This window comes from Ictidomys tridecemlineatus, chromosome 10 (genome assembly GCF_052094955.1).
Source record: "Ictidomys tridecemlineatus isolate mIctTri1 chromosome 10, mIctTri1.hap1, whole genome shotgun sequence".
Lineage (NCBI taxonomy): Eukaryota > Metazoa > Chordata > Mammalia > Rodentia > Sciuridae > Ictidomys > Ictidomys tridecemlineatus.
This window is the reverse complement of record NC_135486.1, coordinates 66295729-66315885: the sequence shown is the minus strand read 5'-3', so window position 1 is coordinate 66315885 and position 20157 is coordinate 66295729. Positions and strand designations below refer to the sequence as shown.

Genomic DNA, 20157 nt, shown 5'->3' with positions numbered 1-20157 from the left:
ACTGACTTGATAGCATCTATTGTTTGGAAAATACAGTAGCACTTTGCATAATGAAATGAACCCAGGGCTTTTGCTTTGGAGACAGGAATTGGAATCCTGGTTGGCTCTGACTTCTAGTTGCTTACTTTTTTCTCACAGTTCCAAACTGAAAATACAGATCTCTATGACAGATATTGACTATTCTCAAATCAGTGGGTGTGCAAAGGCTCATCCTCAAGGAGCTTCCGCACATGCTAATGAGGAAGACAAATAAGAGGTCAAATGTGACTAGAGCAATAAGTGGTAGGAACACAGTAAATAAAGGAGGAAAGAGATCTTTATGGAATTGACACTGGGGATGGCTGTGTGAGGGTGTGGGTAGAGAAGTGAGGCAGAAACTCCAGGATGGAAACGCACTATGAACAAAGGTGCTGAAGATTGTTAGGTCTTTAGAAACCAGTGTTTGGAGAAGGTAAGGCTGGGCTGCAGGTTGAAGCAGCTTTGGGGACCTCCAGTTTCAAGCTAAGAAGTGGGATTTGGATTCAGTAGCTAATGCAGTATTGCCTACTTTTGAAAGGGAACTGGAGGCAACTGTGCCTCAGAGAGGCAACACCTGCCACGGTATCCAATGGATATTGGTGGGGACACCATCTAGAGGTCTTCAGAAAGTTCCAGGCAGGAGGATATAGCCAGACTGGGAAGAGTGTAGGAATGAGAAGGAGGTCAGATGATCAAGATTTTGTGAGACTTGAGAGGACTGGGAAGCTGAGAATGTGTGAAGACAAGGAAAATGGAGAAGTCACAGTCACTCCAGACTGGATAATCAAGAAAGTAGTGGCTGTTATTAGAAACAGGCAGAAACTAACCGTCAGGGGAAGTGGCTGGCTTAGTTTTGGGTTTGTGGAGTGTGGGGTGAGCATGTGTGTGTAGAAGCAGTTCGGTGAGGTTATTCAGTGGATAGCTGGAGATGGCCTTCCACACTGGTCAGAACTAGAGACAGATTTGTTATCAGTCATACATAGATGTCACTGATACTGTGAGAGCTGATAGCCAACAAGGAACACACAGCGGGTGGACGTGAAGAGCTGGAATTGTAGCGCAGTTAAGGCCACGGAATGGGTCAGTAGAAGACCTGCCAAGGAAGACAGGAAATCCAGGCCAGCCTGCGGAAGGTCTGTAGAATTAGGATAGTCAGGGGCCTGCTAGAGCGCCCACCAACAATGTTTAGGCCTGACATCGAATTCAGAGATGAGGTCACCCACCCTCTCTTCCAACCCCTTTCACAGATGGGAAAGTGGAGCCAGGCAAAAGGACTAACTAGCTCAAGGTCATATGCTGTCGGTTCTAGATTCAGAAATAGAAACTTCCAACCTAGTTAGTACTGTCCCACGGCTCATGCTGTCTTTTCACCTCCCCCTTTGAAAGTATTCATTTCAAAAAAACATCAGCCTTCAAAGATCCAGAACACTTTAACTTTTACCAAGCAGGGAAGCTGAGGCTCCTGGAGGTAACCTCTGCCGTGAGCCCTGGGGAGCAAAGGCCCGGGGGTTGGACTGGGAGAGCCCAGCCTCGCGGGCCACCCCGCGCCCAGCCGCCCGCGCGCAGCCTGCTGGAGGGACCGCCGCGGGCCCCCGGCGCCCCACGGAGCGCGCCCCCGGAAGCGCGCGCCGAGCCAGCGCGACCGCGCGCTCCAGTACCGGCGCGCCCCCGCGGCCCCGGCGCGCGCCCCGCCCCCGCGCGCCCCCTGTTGTCACGTGCGCGCGCAGCGGCGCTCCCGCCGGGCAGGGCGGCCGCCGAGCAGCTCGCAGCGGCGGTGACCGCGGCGGCCGCAGATCCCGGGGCCCGCGCAGCGCGGGCAGAGCGGGCCGGGGCCCGCGTGGGGGCGCGCGGAGCGGGCGCGAGGCCGCCGTGGCGGGGCCGCGCTGAGGAGGTGCCGAGGGGAGGAGGAGAAATCCCTGCGCGCCCGCCGCCGCCCGGCCTCCCGCGCCCGCGCCCGCGCCCGCCGCCTCCTCCTCGGTGCGGTTCCACTGGGCTCGAGGAGCGGCCGCCGAGACCTCCGCCTGCGAACAAAGAGGAGGCCGGCAGGGCGGGGGCGTCTGCGGCGAGCATGGCGGACCGCAGCCTGGAAGGCATGGCTCTGCCCCTGGAGGTGAGGGCCCGCCTGGCCGAGCTGGAGCTGGAGCTGTCGGAAGGTAACCAGGCCCCCGCCCCGCTCCTCCTACCCCGGCCCAGACGCCCGCGCCCCGCGCAACGGCCGCGGGCCGGGCCGGGCTGTCACCCCGGGGGAGGGCCCGGGCGGCCAAGGGACGCCGGTGGGCGGGGGGCGCGCGGGGCCTGGGGGCGGGGGCGCGGTGACCCGGCCCTGGGGAGGCGACTGGCCCGTGGCTTGGTCCCGGGGGCCGGGGCGGGCGAGGTGTGTTCCCGGGCCGGGTGCGTGTGCACCGCGGCCCCCGCCCTCCCGGCTGTGCTGGCGATGTCGTGCCGCGATCCCCCTGCGCGCTGCGGCGGGGCCTGGGGCGCAGCGTTAGGACGCAAGATGGAGCAACCTTTAGGGCCGGCGAGGAACGGCCTTCCCGTGGATGTGCGCTCTGCCCTAATGGAGAGCCGCCGCGTCCTTGATGCAGCAGCGAGGTGCGCGGCGACCACGTTCGATTGTCGGGGACGGCCTGATAACGCCCGCTGGCCTTATTTTAATGCGAAACTTGTCATTGGACTTTCGGATTTGATCTTTGGGGTGTTCCAGGCATCCTGGCTTTCACACAGTCCTGTCATAGCTGGAGGAAGATAGTACTACTATTGTTCGAGCGTGTTGTGATGTGAAGGCTGGGTAGGATCGTAAAACCTCCTCCCTCGGGCCAGGTTTTATGCCTCATTCCCATCGTATCATATTTAGAATTTGTGACAGATTTGCTACAGTGATTTCATGGAGTGTTATATACGGTTTCTTATTTGCTCTTAATGGTGGAGATCATGTGCTCGACTGTCATAAGTTTTAGATCGGGTTTTGCTGGTTCTTAAAAAGAAACACTAAAGTTCCAAAATGTTTATATATATATAATGTTTATACACACATATACAAACATATATATTTGTATGTGTATGTGTGTATGTATGTATATATATATATACACACACACACACACACACACAAACATACATGGACATACACACATACATACCTAGTATATATCACCCACTTCTAAGAGCCACTGATACAATGTGGTGGGGTGGGATAGGCCGGCTGGTCTCAAATTTATATTGGGAGCAGTATAGAGTGTTGAACTTTTTTTCTTTTTTTTTTTCCTTCTCCTCCTTCTTCTTTTTTTTTTTTTGTAACGGTTTTTAAGGGCCGTCTGCCAGAAAGTAAATTCATTCGTGCCAGTTTTCATCAGTAGGGAGGAGCTGATGTTGACCTTATGTTTTCCTTTTTAACACTTTTAGGGTGAAGAAGGGAACAAACCTGGGACTTTGGTGTGGTGTCGCCTGCCTTTACCGATTTCCATAGACTGGATTTCCCCCCTGTTTTCCTATTTCCAATTTAATGCTCTGCAAGGTGTTTCAGTGCCCTGTAGTGTGAAACAGTCCCATAGAAGGAAACAGAGCACGTTTCCTAGACCATGTGTCTATGTGTGCTTAGTCGTCACTGTTCTGACCAGTTAAAGATGATGAGGGCTTGGTTAGTTCTGAAGAGGACCCAAAGGCAGGAAATGCAGTGCTGGATTAAGTTAAATCTTATATTTAAACTGGCAGATAAAGTGTGCAGTGTGGACAGATTGTTGGAAGGGATAAAGTATCTGTGAGAAAACATTTGCCCTAGTTATTTGATTTTGTCAGTCTTCAGATAGACTTAATTCCTTGGTTTGCCAGCTCCTGGTTAGCTCTGTTTTCTCTTCTGCATTATTGTTGTCTTACTTATAGCACCCTACCATTCACACATTATCTCAAAGCAAGCACTTCTGCAATGTCTGCGTTGTATTAATATGAAGTGTCACTATTCATGTGTGCTAGCAGAGTGCAAAGCCATCTGGACCCAACAGGATGAACCCTATCTTCAGGGCCCACCTCTCTCTGCCAGTTGGGAAGTTGGTCTACATTTTCTCCGTGATGATGCCTGGGATTGCTTGTCCTGGCCATTCTCCCCAGAGTGCATTGAGAGTAGAAGTTTTTCTAGTTGGTGATACTTACCTGACATCAGCAGTTGCTCCTGAAGGGTGAGGGATAAGTTTTTGCTGCCTAGCGGATGGCAAAACCACTTTAGACTGAGATGTGCTCAGCCTGATTTCCCATGAACACCTTGTGTCTGTACAGGTCTTTTAAAAAGGGCTTAATGAGTTTCTTACTGAGTAACTGAGCAGAGAGAGGGGTGTGTGTGTTTGTAGGCAGGAAGCCCATTATTGTTTCTTCTATGTAAACCTTGCTGAGATCTGACCTAAACATTGAAGTGTAAAAAAAAAAAAAAAAAAAAAAAAATCATCAAAGGATTGATTGGTGCTTTGCAACCTAGGTCACTCCCTGCCTGTCTGACCCCCTTCCTCATCCCCATCCATTAGCTGTGTCATCTTTAACTTTATTATAAAGTGTAGCTTTGTCCATGTTGACTTTATGGAGTTGTGCTTAAAGGTCATTTGAAATTTTATGTCTTATAACCACATAGGATTGTTTTACTGGCTTAAATGAGATGGATCAACTTGTTTTCTGGTATTGCTTAATAGAAACCCAAGAACTGAAGGATCAGAAATCTCAGTGTTTCTTTACATTGTCAAACAAGCAAACAAACAAAAATTCACCAACATACCACTTGCAAAGTGAAACTTAAAATGACTTTTCATGCTGAATTATTTCAATGTATTGCAGTCACGTTTTATCTGCAATCAAAATTCATGTGGAGAGAATTCTTTAAGTTTGTTGTCATCATTTTATTAAAATATCAGAATATGTTGTAGAAACTTATGTGGAATTTCCAGTACTTTAGAGGAGGATGGGGGGTGAGATTCCATTTTAAGCATATAACAGAATGAATAGAATGAGTTGAATATTCTTTTAAAAGTTCCTCTGTGGGCTGCCAGCCTTTAATGAGTCGTGTTTTAGCTACATTTCCAGACACTGGTCCAGTTTTGAATTGCACTGTCCACAGGGTTCTGTTATATACACTTTTGTTGTTTTTGTTTTATTGGATCATTGTTTATTTGGTAAAGGGTTACAGATTGACTTCTTGGCTGCAGAACCCAAATTTTTATTTTCCTGCTCTGCTCATCACCTTCTTTTTTCTTGCCACTGTCTGTCACACCCCTCCAACAGTCAGTTGTTTTCTGTTATTCAATAGAAACTGAAAAACTGAAGGATCCCAAATCTCCGTGTCTCTTTACATTGTCAAACTGAATAATAATAATTAAAAATTCCACAATAACATAACCACTTGCAAAGCAAAAACTTGAAATGACTTTTAATGCTGAATTATTAGTGCTTCCTGCTGTCTTGTCACTGGGAAAAGCCAGGCTTCCATCATGCTGCAGAAAACCTTGTCAGCAAAATACAAGAGCTTTCTGTGGGGAGATGTGGTGGGCAGCCCCTCCTCTGGGCATGAGCTGCCTCAGATCCACATGTCTGGAGATCTTCGTTGGTGTGGGGCCAGGGATTGTTGGTCTGCTCACATACTTGGGTCTGAATTTGAGCCGGGGAAGAAGCCATGCCTGAGAGCTGGCTGCGGCTGGTGCCAGGTGGGAAGGGGTGGTTCCTTTCTCACACTCTTTTTCCTGGATTATTTTTTCTTCCTTTCTCTTACCTACATCTTTCAGAATTGTGCACTTTTCTTTTGGCTCTAAGGGGCCTAAAACATAATTTCATTAATATGTGAATAAACATATTTGGCTTGAGGAAAAACTCTACATAGAAACATCAAGCAAATGGGAGAGGAAGCAGAAAACTTCCCAACCAAAACAGACTCACATCTTTTTTAAAAAAAAATAAATAAAGATATTCAGCTGTTGATTAAAATGTAACACTGTTTCTTGAGCTGTGCATGTACTTCACTAGACTCTGGTGATCATGGAAAGCCCCGTGTCTCACTCTTCCAAAAGGTGTTGGATTCTATTTTGATAGACCTCAGGGAAGCTGCCTTGTGATATTACCTGGGGAAAGTGTGGGTTTTTGTAGAAGGGAGGTATTTTAAAAACTACAAGTCATGTTTTACACGTGTGTGTGTGTGTATTTTGATAGTGGTTGAACCCAGTGCATGCGAGGCAAGTGCTCTAATACTGAACCACATCCCCATACCTTATTTTATTTTGAGGATCTTGTTAAGATGCCCAGGTTGGCCTTGAACTTGAAACCCTACTACATTGGCCTCTTGGAGTAGCTGGGATTTTAGGTGTGCACCCTCATACTTGGCTTGGTGACTTTTTAATTGTTGATGTGTCACATCCCTGCTCAAGTCTTACTTCTGCTGATGGGAGATGCTCAGTTCATGCTCTGTCTTGCTAATTAACACCCCAGATCACTTCAGCTATTAGCTAGGATCCACAATAGAGCCCAGCTTAACATTTTCTCAGTATGTGTGAAACTGCTTGAGGAAAAAACACAAAAGCTCACTCACTTAAATGTCAGTTCTTCTGTGTGTTGGTCAAGGGATTAACATTTTGTTTTTCATGCACATGAGCAGTTCCCATGCAGCTTGCACAGCGCTTGTCACTGGAGAGCAAAACCTTAAAGAGGTAACCACTGGGAAGGTTTGCAGATTTGGGGGGTGGCATTTTCAGGACTATTAGGTGCAAGATAACAGGCACACTTACTCTAGGACTCCAGTTCTGTCCCCTGCTCTCCTCAGCCCAGTGTTTTCCCCAGAGCTCCCATTGCTGCTTCATGATTACACACATCTGTGCCCCAGTGTATACCTTACCACTACCTTTGAAAGTCTCCCAGACTCACGTGACTCTAATGTCATCCAAACTTTGAGAACCTTCATTAAAAAGAAATAGTTTAGGGCTGGGGATATGGCTCAAGCGGTAGCGTGCTCGCCTGGCATGCGTGCGGCCGGGGTTTGATCCTCAGCACCACATACCAACAAAGATGTTGTGTCCGCTGAAAACTAAAAAAAATAAATACTAAAAAAAAAAAAAAAAAAAAAAAAAAAAAAGAAATAGTTTACCCTGGATAACAAATTTGTGGAAGCTTGTTTTCTCTTAGAATCTCATGGATAGTTATTTTAATAAGGGGTCGGTAGATTCAGGAAAATAGCAATGAAGCTCCGTCAAGCTACTCCACTACAATCAGGCCTCAGGTTGATAACTAAATATTGTGGTGAATGAAATGGAATATTTGGTATGCAAATTTAAAACATTGTTACCTATATTAAAAATATTTTTTAAAAATGGCCACATTGCTCGGTGTAGGATTTTAAGAGGGTGGACTTGAATTTTAAAAGTTCTTCTGACTTGGGCTGGCGATGTGGCTCAAGCGGTAGTGCGCTCGCCTGGCATGCGTGCGGCCCGGGTTCGATCCTCAGCACCACATACCAACAAAGATGTTGTGTCCGCCGAGAACTAAAAAATAAATATTAAAAATTCTCTCTCTCTCTCTCTCTCTCTCTCCCCCTCCTCTCTCACTCTCTCTTTTAAAAAAAAAGTTCTTCTGACTTATGGAAATAGTTGAATTTGAATGTTCTTTTCTTGATGAATGTTTCTACATGTCAAATTTAGCCAGGAACCTTGGAAAGAAAACACAAACCACTGGCTTTCCCTGGCATACAGGTACTTGGGACCTTGTTCCAAATCCTAGTAAAATAGCTGCAGTGCTATAGTCATGCTGCTTAGATCTGAACTTTATGAGGCTAAAGCTTAACAATGTCTCTATTTTGTTTCATACTGGACTCACTAGTTTTATATTCTTGTTATGGTTTGGAGGCTACAAGCTTGGATGTTATGAGTCACTTTTTGCCTTCCTCCTCCCAGTCTTTTTCAAATGGGTTGTCTCTTTTTTTAGAACTGGCTTTTTTTTTTTTCTTTTAAAACAGTGATTTATAGGATGAGTTGTAGCATTCTTCTGAATTGCAAAGATAATGTATTGAATAATCTCAGTTTTGATGTCATATGTATCAACTGACTCACCAGTTGAAATCCAAGTCATATTATTAAGAACATTTCTAGTTCTCATAATTACTCTGGCACCTTAAAAAAAAGAAAAGAAAAAAGAAAAAGAAAAGAAAAGAAAAGAAAAAAGCAAACTCCTGGTTGCAGTTTTGCAAATTGACATTTATCTTGGGAAAAGGAGCCTGACCCAACTTTCTTTCTCTTTCTTCCTTTCTTTCATGTGGAAGGCACCTTAGAGTGATGGAATCAGTTTCTGGGCACTTTTTGTTGGCTCAGTGCCCTTTCCACATTCTACTTTCCTTTTCTGTACACTTGCTTTCAAGGTTGCTGGCATTAATCTTCCTTCTTTTGTGATGTGTTGTGTTGTGTGTTGTGTGTGTGTGTGTGTGTGTTACAAAGATTACCCCCATTGTTGCCTTTGCTCTGTTCTTTTTCTGCAGAAGGTCAAAAACTTGTCACATCTCAAAAGAAATAATTGCATCCATTTGTTCATGATGATAATAAATAGTGCTCTTAAGGAGAGGACTCTAATTGGGAATCCCAGCTGGTGTGGGGTAGGAACACTGGAGTCAGCATACCAGAGGAATGAGTGTTCAGACTTTTCTGAGCATACACACACTCCATGTCTTTTTTTCTTTTCTTAGTATCTAGTTGGGGAGTTAACAAGACATTGAAGCAAAGTAGGAAACTTCTAAGGTACTGAGAAGTAAAACGTAAACTTACAACAAAGAATACTTTGTGTTTTGGGGTGCTATTGCAATTTAGTTTCCTTGCCTTTTGATCTCTTGGATGGTAAGCGGGCTCTCTGTGCTATGTGAAGTATGAATTAAGATAGTTCTTTGTCAAAGTGCTTTCTACAGTATAGATAGTAGGTACAGAATAACAGAAAGGAGAAAAGAAAAAGAAACTATCCAAGAGAGGTATGGAGGGATTCTGATTGATGGTGGCCTGAATAGATCCTCTTCTGAACTGTTGGGTTTAAATCATTTTTTGATTATTAGTTTGGAAAATGGTTTCTGTCTCCTAAATTAAAATACTGAGAACTGTAGGTGACACCCACACTGATTCCATCAGCATCAGGTAGGGAGTTCCTTCCTCACTCATTTGCCTATGTGCACAGTAGACCTTTATTTTCTAAAGTGAATTATCTGGCTAATCAAATCATATTTGATTAACTTCCCACTTATTTGATAAATAATGTAATATAAATTTATAAAATAAATTTTTATGGGTAGACCTTTCACTCCTTCTTAGTTTCAATCATGATGTACCTACAGTTTTGCAATCATGTGGCCTCATGCTGCATTGTTATCTTTTTTAGTCATTGGATCAGTATATCAAAGTGTGCTTGACTATTCCTTATTGGTGTTTGACCAAGGGTCTTTTCCCCTTCTCCATGCTAATGCAGATGTAGGTAGTTGGCTAGCATTTTCAACATGATTTAAAGAAGGTCTTAGTTGAAGGCCTTGCACCTAGATTTATCTACCCCCTTTCCTAAAATTATGATAAATTACAATGAAAATTTACTTGATTTTGAGAAAGTTATAACTCCTCTTGGGTTAATTGATGTTGCAAAATCAGAGGGGGAATCATCAGTAGGGGAGGCCCCTCAGGCCTCAGCTGAGGGTATTAAGTATGTTGCTAGATGGACAGCGTGGGATCCTGAACCTTGTCCTCTTAGAGACTTGTCTCTGCAAAGAGCACCAATTGCTCTAGAAACAGGGCTGTTTGAAGCGCTGTTTTTTTTTGAAGCCCACAATCAGGAAGTCAGCAAATATCAGAGTGGATGTCTGTATCATGTCCTTTATTCATTTAACAATCATTTACAAATACCTGCTCAGTGCAGTTAGAGCTTACTCAGTGCATGGCGACACTCTGTTCTATGAGCAGAAACCTTGTGTCTTTGGGTTACTGTTGTATTCTCAACTTCTTGTAGCTTCTCTGTGAGTATTTGTGGGGTGGTTCAGAGGCACAGTTGATAAACAAGGGCCATTTTCAGCGCATCAGCCTCAGGTCCTGAGCCTTGTTGAGGAGGAAGGCTTTAAGGCAGCAACTTCTTTTCTGGACACAAATCCCCCCCCCCCCCCCCCCACTGGTGATTGAACTCAGGTCCTCATACCAGTTAGGCAAGTGCTGAGCTACATCTCTAGCCCTTAAAAAAAAAAAAATGGTTAAGACATAGTGTTTTGCTAAGTTTTCCTGGCTGGCTTCAAACTTGCAATCTTCTTGCCTCTGTCTCCCAAGTAGCTAAGGACACAGTGTGTGCCACCATGCGTGGCTGGATATGTAAGAAACTGTTGCAGGAACACTGGAGTAGAGGTCCTATGAATAGGGCTTCAGGGACAGGGGAGGTCCATGTGCCCAGTTTCCTTCAACAGTATACTTATATTGTCCGGAGCACCAGGACTTCACAAACAATGGGGGATTAGTTTTTGGCTACTCCATTGTGCTGACATAGAGCCACCTTTCTGGACTTTGTCACTCTAGGAAAAAAATGAGCCTCTATTTTGCAGACTTATTTTATTCCTTGTTCCCTTTCTTACCAAACTGAAATTCACTTCCCTATACAGATGAAAATGGCAGGATTTACCCTGATGATCTTTCTAAGGAAGTATCAAGAGAGACAAAATAGGTTTTGTGGGCTGGTTTAATCCTCCTATGAAAATGGAAAAGTAAATGGCTTTACCAGATCTCCTTAGAAGATTCTGGGTCTTTCTCAATGAGCAAAATAATACAAAACAGTATGGTTAGTTATATCCCTATTGAAATAGCCCATGTGCTAACAAAATGCAGCTTATTAAACCTCATGTAGAACATTAGGTACCTCTAAGAACAGTTGCAAAGCCTGGCATTGTCGGGGGAGAGGAATAGGAAGACTCTTTGAGTTGGCTAAACACTATAGAAGGGAGATATTCGCTTAAGGGCCATTTGTATGACGAGGTTGGATTTTTAGTGCAGTGGGACTTTAAGCACACACACACACACACACACACACACACAAACAAAACAAAACAAAACAAAACAAAACAAAACAAACCCCAAAACCTCTTTTAGCTTCTGGATGACCTTCTCCTCAAATCTTTTTGGGTCCTTTTCTGATTCTTAGTTTGAGGAGTTTATGCCAGGGGTTGGATAGTTCTGGGGGGGGGGGCTGTGCTTCTGTCTGCTGAGGGTCCTCTTCCTGGTGGCTGTGTCTGGGGCCCAGTGCTCTGTGGTTCTGCCACTCACGTGTCATCTTGGGTGGCTAGTGAGTCTCTCCCAGCTTCATTTTCCTCTACTGTCAACTGGGTTTTAGATAAGCTACCTCCAAGGTTGAAATGAAGATCAAGTGAGTTAATGTCACAGCCCTGGGTAAATAGTCCCTGCATTTCTCTCCACAGTGCCATCACTTAGGACTGAGCTCCCTGCACTCCCTATTCTGAGCTTTTCTCTTCCTGTCAGTTTATCCAGGTGATTTGAGGTTACAGTGACTATTGAGAGGGGACTTCAGGAGAAAACAAGCAGGAAAGAATAGCTATCCAAGGAGAAGGCATGGAAGTGGGCAAGCGTTTCTTGTTCTGCTGTGAGTGCCCCTCACGATGTTGCCTGAGTACTTGTTATGGGCTAGGTTAATTTCAGAGCCTTTCTTTTTTTTTTTTTCCTTTTTAAGACAAGATTTCTGGCCTCTTTAGGTCAATATCTATTTAAGAAAAACTTCAGGAGGAAAGTTCAGGATTCTTCCTGAACATCTGCATGGGTTTTAGCTCAGGGGTGTTTGGGGAGGCAGCCTGTCTCAGGTTCTAGAGCATTCTATGAACCTTCACTGACTATATTCCCAAAGCCTTCTGCTTTGCTGACTGAATATCTGTGGGGTTTTTCCCCTCCTTCCCTGGCACATTGAAGATGGAAAGCAGAAATTTACTTTGCCATAGCTTTGGGGCATCCTTTCGTCTGGAGGTGCAGTGTCTCAGTGGTCAGTGTGTAAGAGACTCTGAGCTGATGCCCTCTGGGCCAGCTTTTTGCTGGGAACTGGAGATGCAAGAACATCCTGGTCAGCAGGTGGACCACACAGGTGGGACCACTTGTGATCCCTGGGGCAGTTCATGGAAGCCAGCCTAGCTCCTGAGATTTGGAGCCTGATTCTCTTTCAGCTTGTGGCCTGTGCATAATATAGGCAGGGGCCTGTTGTGACAGCATGGGTCTGCGTCTCTGTCCCTCCTTTGGACACCTGGGCTAGGTCTTGGGGTTTTATATTTTATAATCCCTTGACCAGTCACGTGCTTTGAGCCCTTTTTAGATTTTTTTTGTAAATATTACTTACTCTTATAAGATTTTTTTTTTTTTAAACAAAAGCCTGGAAATAGACTTTGAAACCCCTACCCCCTGCAAACTTAATGGTATTGTAGAAATTCTGACTTAGGAACAACTGACTTATATGCTACAAAAGTGGGCTGGGAATGCAGCTCTGTGGTAGAGTGCTTGCCTAGCTAGCCTCAGGGTGGGGTCCCCAGCACCACAGAAAAGAAAAAAGGAACAAAGTAACAAGGTGGAGTTGCACCTTCTTCAGTTCTTCAGCCTGGAGCCTTACAGTTATCAGAATTTAAAAGGGGAACTTATTTACTCTGGAGAACATAATGGATGCTTATAAGCAGGCATTTAGTAACAAAGAAATCTTTAAGGATCTATGTAAACAAGGGGCAGTTAGATTGAACTTAAGCCATTAAAATGTATGCACTAGTATCAACTATGCAGGGTTGACACTTTGTTACTAATGTACCTTTTGGAGCCCACAGTTACTGTGACCCTGTTGTATTATATAGGGAAATTCTGGAAATATACAACTTGGTGCCAGCTCTGGTATTTTTTTTTTTAACTTTTTTTTTATTAGCTACACATGACATTACAATGATCTTGGCAATTCATACATTTGAATCAATTGGGATATAATTTCTCATTTTTCTGATCGTACAAATTGCAGAATCACACTGGTCATAGAGTCACCTATATACATACAACAATCATAATGTCTATTCTATTCTGCTGCCCTTCCTATCCCCCCTTCCCCTCCCATCATTTAGCACTGGTATTTTTGATATTTTGTTTTGCTTGTAGCTAAGATGACCAGTCTTATTTGGAAGTGACTGGGCCTTTACCAGTGGACCATAACATTGACATGGGCCAAATGAGAAATTGTGCTTGGGGTTATTTTGCTGTTGATTATTAGAGTTCAGACTAAGATATTCTCGGTTACTTTTATACAAATTATCCTGAAAAAGGAGTGGAATTAGTTTTTCTTTTGTTCCATTGTAGATGGTATTGATTTATTTTAATTCCATACAGATAAGGGACTTGTAATGCCTGTTGGTATTTTAGAATTCTTCCTTGTTAATAGGAAGAGAAAATGTCTAATGGGTTGCTGGAACTATCCAGCAATAGTTTGGATATATTCAAATTTCCATTACATGTCTCATTTTCTATTTCTTCCCTAGTATTTCCCTTAAATTCTGGCCCTAGACATGGGCAGAAGGTGGTCTTCAATTTCCTTGCTTGGAACTTTCTGTAAGAGTCATGCAGTAATCCTGTCTCCTATGAATATAGAAAACTTTTGGGGAAGGATTGTGGGCATATGGTCCCATCCAATCACTGATGAAGTTGACTGGTGGGGTGCTCATCCAGGGAAAGGAATTGCACTGGGCTCACCAAATCAGTGGAGCTCAAACTGACAGTTTGATCATTGTGATTCACTTTGGAGGAACAATGTGGGATGAAGGATATGTTTAGAACACTTGACATTCCTTGAAACAGGGATGTAGAATAAACCTCATGATTGCACAGTGCCTTGTAGTTTCCAGTTTCCAGTTACTTTCATGTTGATCTTTTTTTTTTTTTTTTTTTTTTTTTTTTTTTTTAGTCTTTCTAAAATGCTTTCCAAAGAGATTAGCTGGGGGTGTAGCTCAGTGGTAGAGTACTTGGCTAACATGCACAAGGCTCTGGGTTTGATGCCAGTACTGAAAAACAATACAAAACAAAACAAAACAAAAAACTTTTCAAAGAGGCATCATTGGATCTTTTGTACAAATGAGGAGATGGAGTTTCAAATGCATCAGAATTCACCAAACTGATGGATTTGTGGTTTCTTGAAACATTTTCAATTCAAATATAAACCATTCAACTCCAAAGAGGCTTTCTTACTCTTAACATTGGGATTGGGAATCTTTGAGGCAAGTGACCAGAGCTCTAGGGCAGCTGCTTCAAGTCAGGGAGAGAGAGACTCGTGTTTCCATCCCATTGGTCATGGAGTAGAGGTGTATATGCTGCACCTTTTCTTAGTTGGCAACCTGAACAACTTTACATTTTAAAATCTAACCTGTGATCTAGGGTGTAGATAAAAGGGTATCCAATGTACGATTCTGTACATTTCCTGTGTGTCTAAAAATGTTGTTATGTGTCTGAAAATTTTGTATATTTTCCTGGAAGATGAATGTAAGAAAATGCAACCCCTTTGGGTTGACTTTTCTGTATATCATCCTTTAGAATTAGGAGCCTGGATATAATACACTTTTATCAGAAATCTTAATCTTTTTGGTCAAGAGACAATTCTGCTAACCTTTGTTGTGCTGATTCTTGGAAAAAGAAATGTTAAAGGAGGTTCCAGGAATAACCTCTTTAGCGCCCCTCCAGGAAGAGTGACCTCTCTTGAAGCTTCCCTGCTCCTAAGCAGAGTGATTGTGATCATTTTTAAGCAGCCACTGATCACTTATGAGACAATCAATTTTTAGTTGTTTTAGGCAGAGTGCTTTTATTTCACGTTAAGTGCCTCTTCTGTTCAATAGTGATCTCCTGCTCTTGCAGGGTTGGGGCCATTGTTAATGGACGTGGGCTATGCTCATCTGTGGCCTCTCAGAGGACTGGAGTCTCTGTAGGAGTGGATGGATGGTGCTTAACAGGGTCTTTTAAATCACACTGGTGTGTGTAGTCTGTTGTCTCTGGGCAGGGTGGAAGACACTGGTATTTCTTTTTATTGCTTATTGAGCACTCACTATGTCCTAAGAGTTGTATCAAGTGTCTTGCATATATTACCTTTTTTTTTTTTTTTTTGCACTCACAACCCAAGCATGGTGTTTGTTTTGCAAACAAGGAGACATGTTCAGAGAGCCAGAATGACATTAGCTCAAGGTCATGTGGCTGAGCTTAATGTCTAAGTCACTGGGTTGCTTGGTCTTGGGTCTTATGGAAGTTCCCTATAGATCACAGCTTTCAGTTTTCCCTGCATGCTGCCTAACTTCATGAAGCAAATTAAGCACATCTGAAGGAGGAAACAGAATGTTAAAAAAGATACCAAGTTTCATGATATATACTGTGATTTTTTAAAAAAACATAGTTACTTTCATTTACCCTAAATGCTGTATTTTCTCTACCTGGTATAGCAATTTAAGTTAACTACCAGTTAACTTATATGGTACAAAATTATATGAAGGGTATTTTAGGAAAGTGTAGCCTCAAAAAGATACTTTGCTTTCATTACCATAATTTGCTTAATAAAGTTGTCAGAATTATGGTTTTCTTGTCATCTTATTTTTATTTTTAGATCCCTGTGAGGAAGCTTTTTAGTGATTACTCATAATTGTGAAAATAATCAAATGATTAGAGAGTATTGTTAGCATATATTTATTGTATCTTCCTTTTTGTAAATGAAAACGAATTGATGTAAATGTTGGCAGAGATGATTGCATTTCAAGTGGGTAAGGTTTGTGTGGTGTGTGGTCATTTGGGGATATTGTCTTGAGAAATGTTCTACAACATTTGTCTTTATTCTGACTAATTTACCCCTGCCCTCTTCCTTATTATTTGTTTGCACCAGAATTTTGAGTCCATATATCTGAGATGATAATTATATGGGTATATTGTGTGCATGCGTGTATGTGTAACTATGTGTATGCACACATGTGTATGCACATACATGTGTGTATACCTGTGTGTGCATGTGTATGTGTACCTATGTGCATGTGCACAGGTGAATGTGTGTGTACCTGTGTGTGAATGTGCATATATGTACCTGTGTGTGTGCACACATGTGTACCTATGTGTGTGCAAGTGCATGTGTATATGTGTACCTATGTGTGTGCACACATGTGTACCTATGTGCGTGCATGTGCACATGTGTATGTGTACCTATGTGTGTGTGCATGTGTGTATATGTGCCTTGTGTATGTGCATGTGTGTATGTGTACTTGTGTGTATGTGTGTATGCGTACCTATGTGTGTGAATGTGCATATGTGTACCTATGTGTGTGCATGTGCATGTGTATACATGTACCTGTGTGTGTGTGCATGTGTGTATGTGTACCTATGTGTGTGCAATGCGTATGTGTACCTATGTGTGTGCAATGCATATGTGTACCTATGTGCATGTGTGCACACGTGTACCTATGTGTGTGTGCATGTGTGTATGTATACCTATGTGTGTGCAATGCGTATGTGTACCTATGTGTGCACACACGTGTACCTATGTGCATGTGTGCACACGTGTACCTAAGTGCATACATGCACACATGTGTATGTGTACCTATGTGTGTGTGCATGTGCATATGTGTACCTGTGTGCATGTGCATGTGTGTGTACCTATGTGTGTGTATGTGCGTGCCCTTGTGTATGTGTACCTGTTAATATGCATTTTTTTATGTTGGCTGATGGAGCATGGTGTTGGACAATGGCAACTTCCCATTTCTGTCAGAAAGTACATAGCTCAGCTTTAATAAAGATTCCTATCAGGAATCCTTAAAACCATTTCCTATTCTATTAAATAAATAAGTTAGTTCCAAAATGAGTTTTCCGTACTGTGTGTTTACCTTAGATTTTCTTGTAAAGAGTAGCGTGAATGCCACCCCCATATTGGAAAACACACAACTAATTTAAACATAAAACAGAGAATGAATTCTGTCTTCAGATCATTTTGCATATTTATGATTGCACCTGTCTTATAAGCTCTGAAAAACACTTGGTCTTGTCCTAGCTTTGCTTTGAATTCAGGGAAACAAGGTTTGGCCAGTTTAAATATTCTAAATCTAAAACTACTCCGTATCTGTATAGTAAACCAATTTTACGGAAAGACGCAATTTGACTTTTAGTGGATTATATTAATTTGATTATATATGGCTGAATCATTACAATGCATTATGAGCTAATTTTATTTTTTAGCTTGTCTTCATAATATAGAGTTGTTCTAGAATATTCACTGTAGGTTCAGGTAAAAGTTAATGTTACTAGTAACCCAGACTGTTAGTTTCTATGAGATGATAATCAGAGTAAGACATTTAATTTCATTTACTACATTCTAAATTCTAAATTCCTTCTTACGTCACGTTTCTCCCGTTTTTCACCTATCCTTGCTCTTCATTCTTTGTACTCTTTCTAACTCGTTTGTCCTTAGTATACTTTGTGTGTATGTTTGTGTGTGTGTGTGTGTAAGGGGGAATCTTCTGTGAATCTTTGATACTCATGGAAAGGAGTTTTTGTTTTGAGTGAGATGACTATATATGATCCTAAACATCATCTGCATTGTGGACTCTGAAAAGTTTAAGCCCTTGTCTTTACTTTGATCTTTGTCCTCTGAGTTACTACCTCAAGTCTACGTGTGCTTAAGCTCAGTGAGCCTGTTTGCAACATTGGATAGACATATGTGAATGATGCTATGATCTCAGGTGCTTTGTTGTTGGGTGTTTAATGGAGGTATTGATTATTTTATTTATAATCATTTGATGAGGTGAAAATTGTTATTGAATTTAAGAATTTAGAGTATTGAGTTATGTTCATTGGTGATGAGCAAGGTTTAATTTGTGAGGATTCTATAAGTGTATCTGCATTATATAGTTTCAGAAGTCGATTATGATTGTAATTGGTCAACTTTTTGTTAGTATTTTTATTGTTACTGAGATTACTCATGGTAATGAAATAATAAGTCGGAAGGCTAGGATGGTGAATAGAAGGAAGGATAGGAAATATAGTTTTATTAATCCTATTTATTTAGAGAGGTGACAGTTGAAGCTGTTATTTGAATCTGAGAAATAAATTTTGGGTTTTGTTTTGTTTTCTAATTTGATTAAGTATAATAGAGTTGGTGCTGATTTTTGACTTATAGCTAAGTTTAAGTATGGTGATAGGCAGTGGATGATAATTGGGAAGGATCCTAGCAGGTTTGAAAATTTAGAGGTATTAGAATAATGTGTGGTTTTGAGTTTTAAAGTTAGTAGATTGTATTCTAAAGTGATGGCAAAACCTATACACATATATGTATTCTATATATATATATGTATGTGTGTGTGTGTGTGTGTGTGTGTGTGTGTGAATGGCACATTATCTCTCATGCTAGGGATATTGGTGGCTTCAGGCTCTCTTATTTCTATAAATAAGAAATCACATGTTACCTTACAGGTACTTTTCCCTGACATTTGAATGCTGATCATTTTGTTACTACCAATGACAGAGGTTCCTGGCCTTTGGGACCACCTCACACCAAAGTGGACATGAAATGTAAAATTGATTCTAATCAACTATGGCACATAGGACAGAGAACAGAGATGATTTAATCAGAATAGCAATTTAAAATTAGGATATGGTATCTGTTTGGATATTGTATGACCTTTTTGTTAAAGAACTGACTTTTGTCATACTTTGAAAACTACTTATACAGTTTTCTATTTTATACTTAGAATATCTGCAGTTTCCTGCAGGAGATAATTGCTAAAAAGTAATTGCTTTGGCAATGAAAATTCTCTCTGAAGATTTAGATTGGGTAGCTTTATTGTTATATTATTGCTCACTATTTTTAATACCAAATACAGTCAACTTAAGTGGCTGAATGTTGATATCTGTTAGGGTGGAATTGTGTGTGTCTGCATGTGAGTGCACACTTAATACACTTACATTCCATGACAGCTGCCATGATCAGAGATTGCTTTTACCATATGAGAGCTTTTGAATTATCTCTCCTCTTTAAGCTTTTGTTTCCTTAGCAGTTTTTTTTTTTTTTGAGTGAAGCTGAATTTTAGGCACTATGGTGATAGTGACAGCCTGTTTTATAATCCAGAAGGAGCTAAGACAGCATGTGGGATGTTCAGTATCGATAGAAAAAACAATTGAGTAGAACCTGCCATGAGTCAGTGTGGAATTAGGTGCCAACTGAATGGTCTTGGCAAGGAGTGCTCTTGAGTTCAGAGGAAGGACCAGCTGGGTTCTGTTGGACTGGGTGGGGAGTGGGCTGGGAATGGGAGATTAGGGGATCTGAGGGACCAGGTGCTGGGGAGCCAGTTGTTGGGGGAATTGAGGTCTTTTCAGAGTGGCAAAGGCCAGCTTGTGCCAGAGATAATGGTGGCTGCAGGCTCCCCGCTTCCAGTGAGGTGTCCTGGGCTTCTCCAGGCCTCTCCAGCTTCCAGCTGAGGCATCCTGGAGGGGGGCCAAGAGTCCAGGGTGTTGAGACTATTGAGTGGTGCCATCTGGACTGGGTGCGTCCTTTCCTGTTTTTCACAGGACATGCAAATGATGGGCACTGCTTTTTTATTTTTTTTGTTTGTTTTCATGTATGTCCTGTCCAAAAGAGTTGTTGTGTAAGAGTTGTTAGGTAATTTTCAACTTTAATTTGGAGTAGAAAATTCAACTCTCTTGAATATTGGGAGTGGAATCTTAGGGGTAACTGTATTTAACCTTCCCACATTCTGAGCAAATTAATGGAAGCCCGGGGACGTGCAGCAGCAGCACCGGGCTCCTTATGTGTTGGACTGGTCCAGCAGCTGTCCCAAGGCAGACACTGCTTCCTTACAAGACTACAAATACAGGGGGGATAAAAACTAAACCAAGTTTTTAAGTTTCACAAAAACTGAAATAGCTTCAATGTTATCAATATTTTGTCTTATGTGTGCTGAATGCTATATGAGGGTTACTCACCTATTGAGGTATGTTTTGTGAGTTGTGTGTTTTGTATGTACTGTGAACATGTGTGTTATAAGAGTGCATTGTTGTGATTTGTGTGTGTTGTATTCAGTGGGTTAGATGTGTTTTATCCGTGTGTTGTTTGGTATTTTATACAGGAGTTGTGTGTTTTATGTTGTCAGTCTGGGAG

General features: G+C 42.2%; 1 protein-coding gene across 7 annotated transcripts in view; it reads left to right on the top strand.

Moving 5' to 3' along the window:
- The first annotated feature begins 1744 nt into the window (after positions 1 to 1744).
- Dip2c (disco interacting protein 2 homolog C) overlaps positions 1745 to 20157 on the top strand; it is a 361933-nt gene continuing 343520 nt past the window's right edge. For 2 of the 7 annotated variants that reach the window (XM_078023128.1, XM_078023125.1), the window contains exon 1: positions 1745 to 2171. In XM_078023128.1, coding sequence (XP_077879254.1) covers positions 2087 to 2171 — 85 coding nt within the window. In that variant the 5' untranslated portion in view covers positions 1745 to 2086. Of the gene's footprint in view, positions 2172 to 2582; positions 2611 to 20157 lie in introns of those variants that run through there. The other 5 variants (XM_078023130.1, XM_078023127.1, XM_078023124.1 and 2 more) reach the window with 4 other exon arrangements.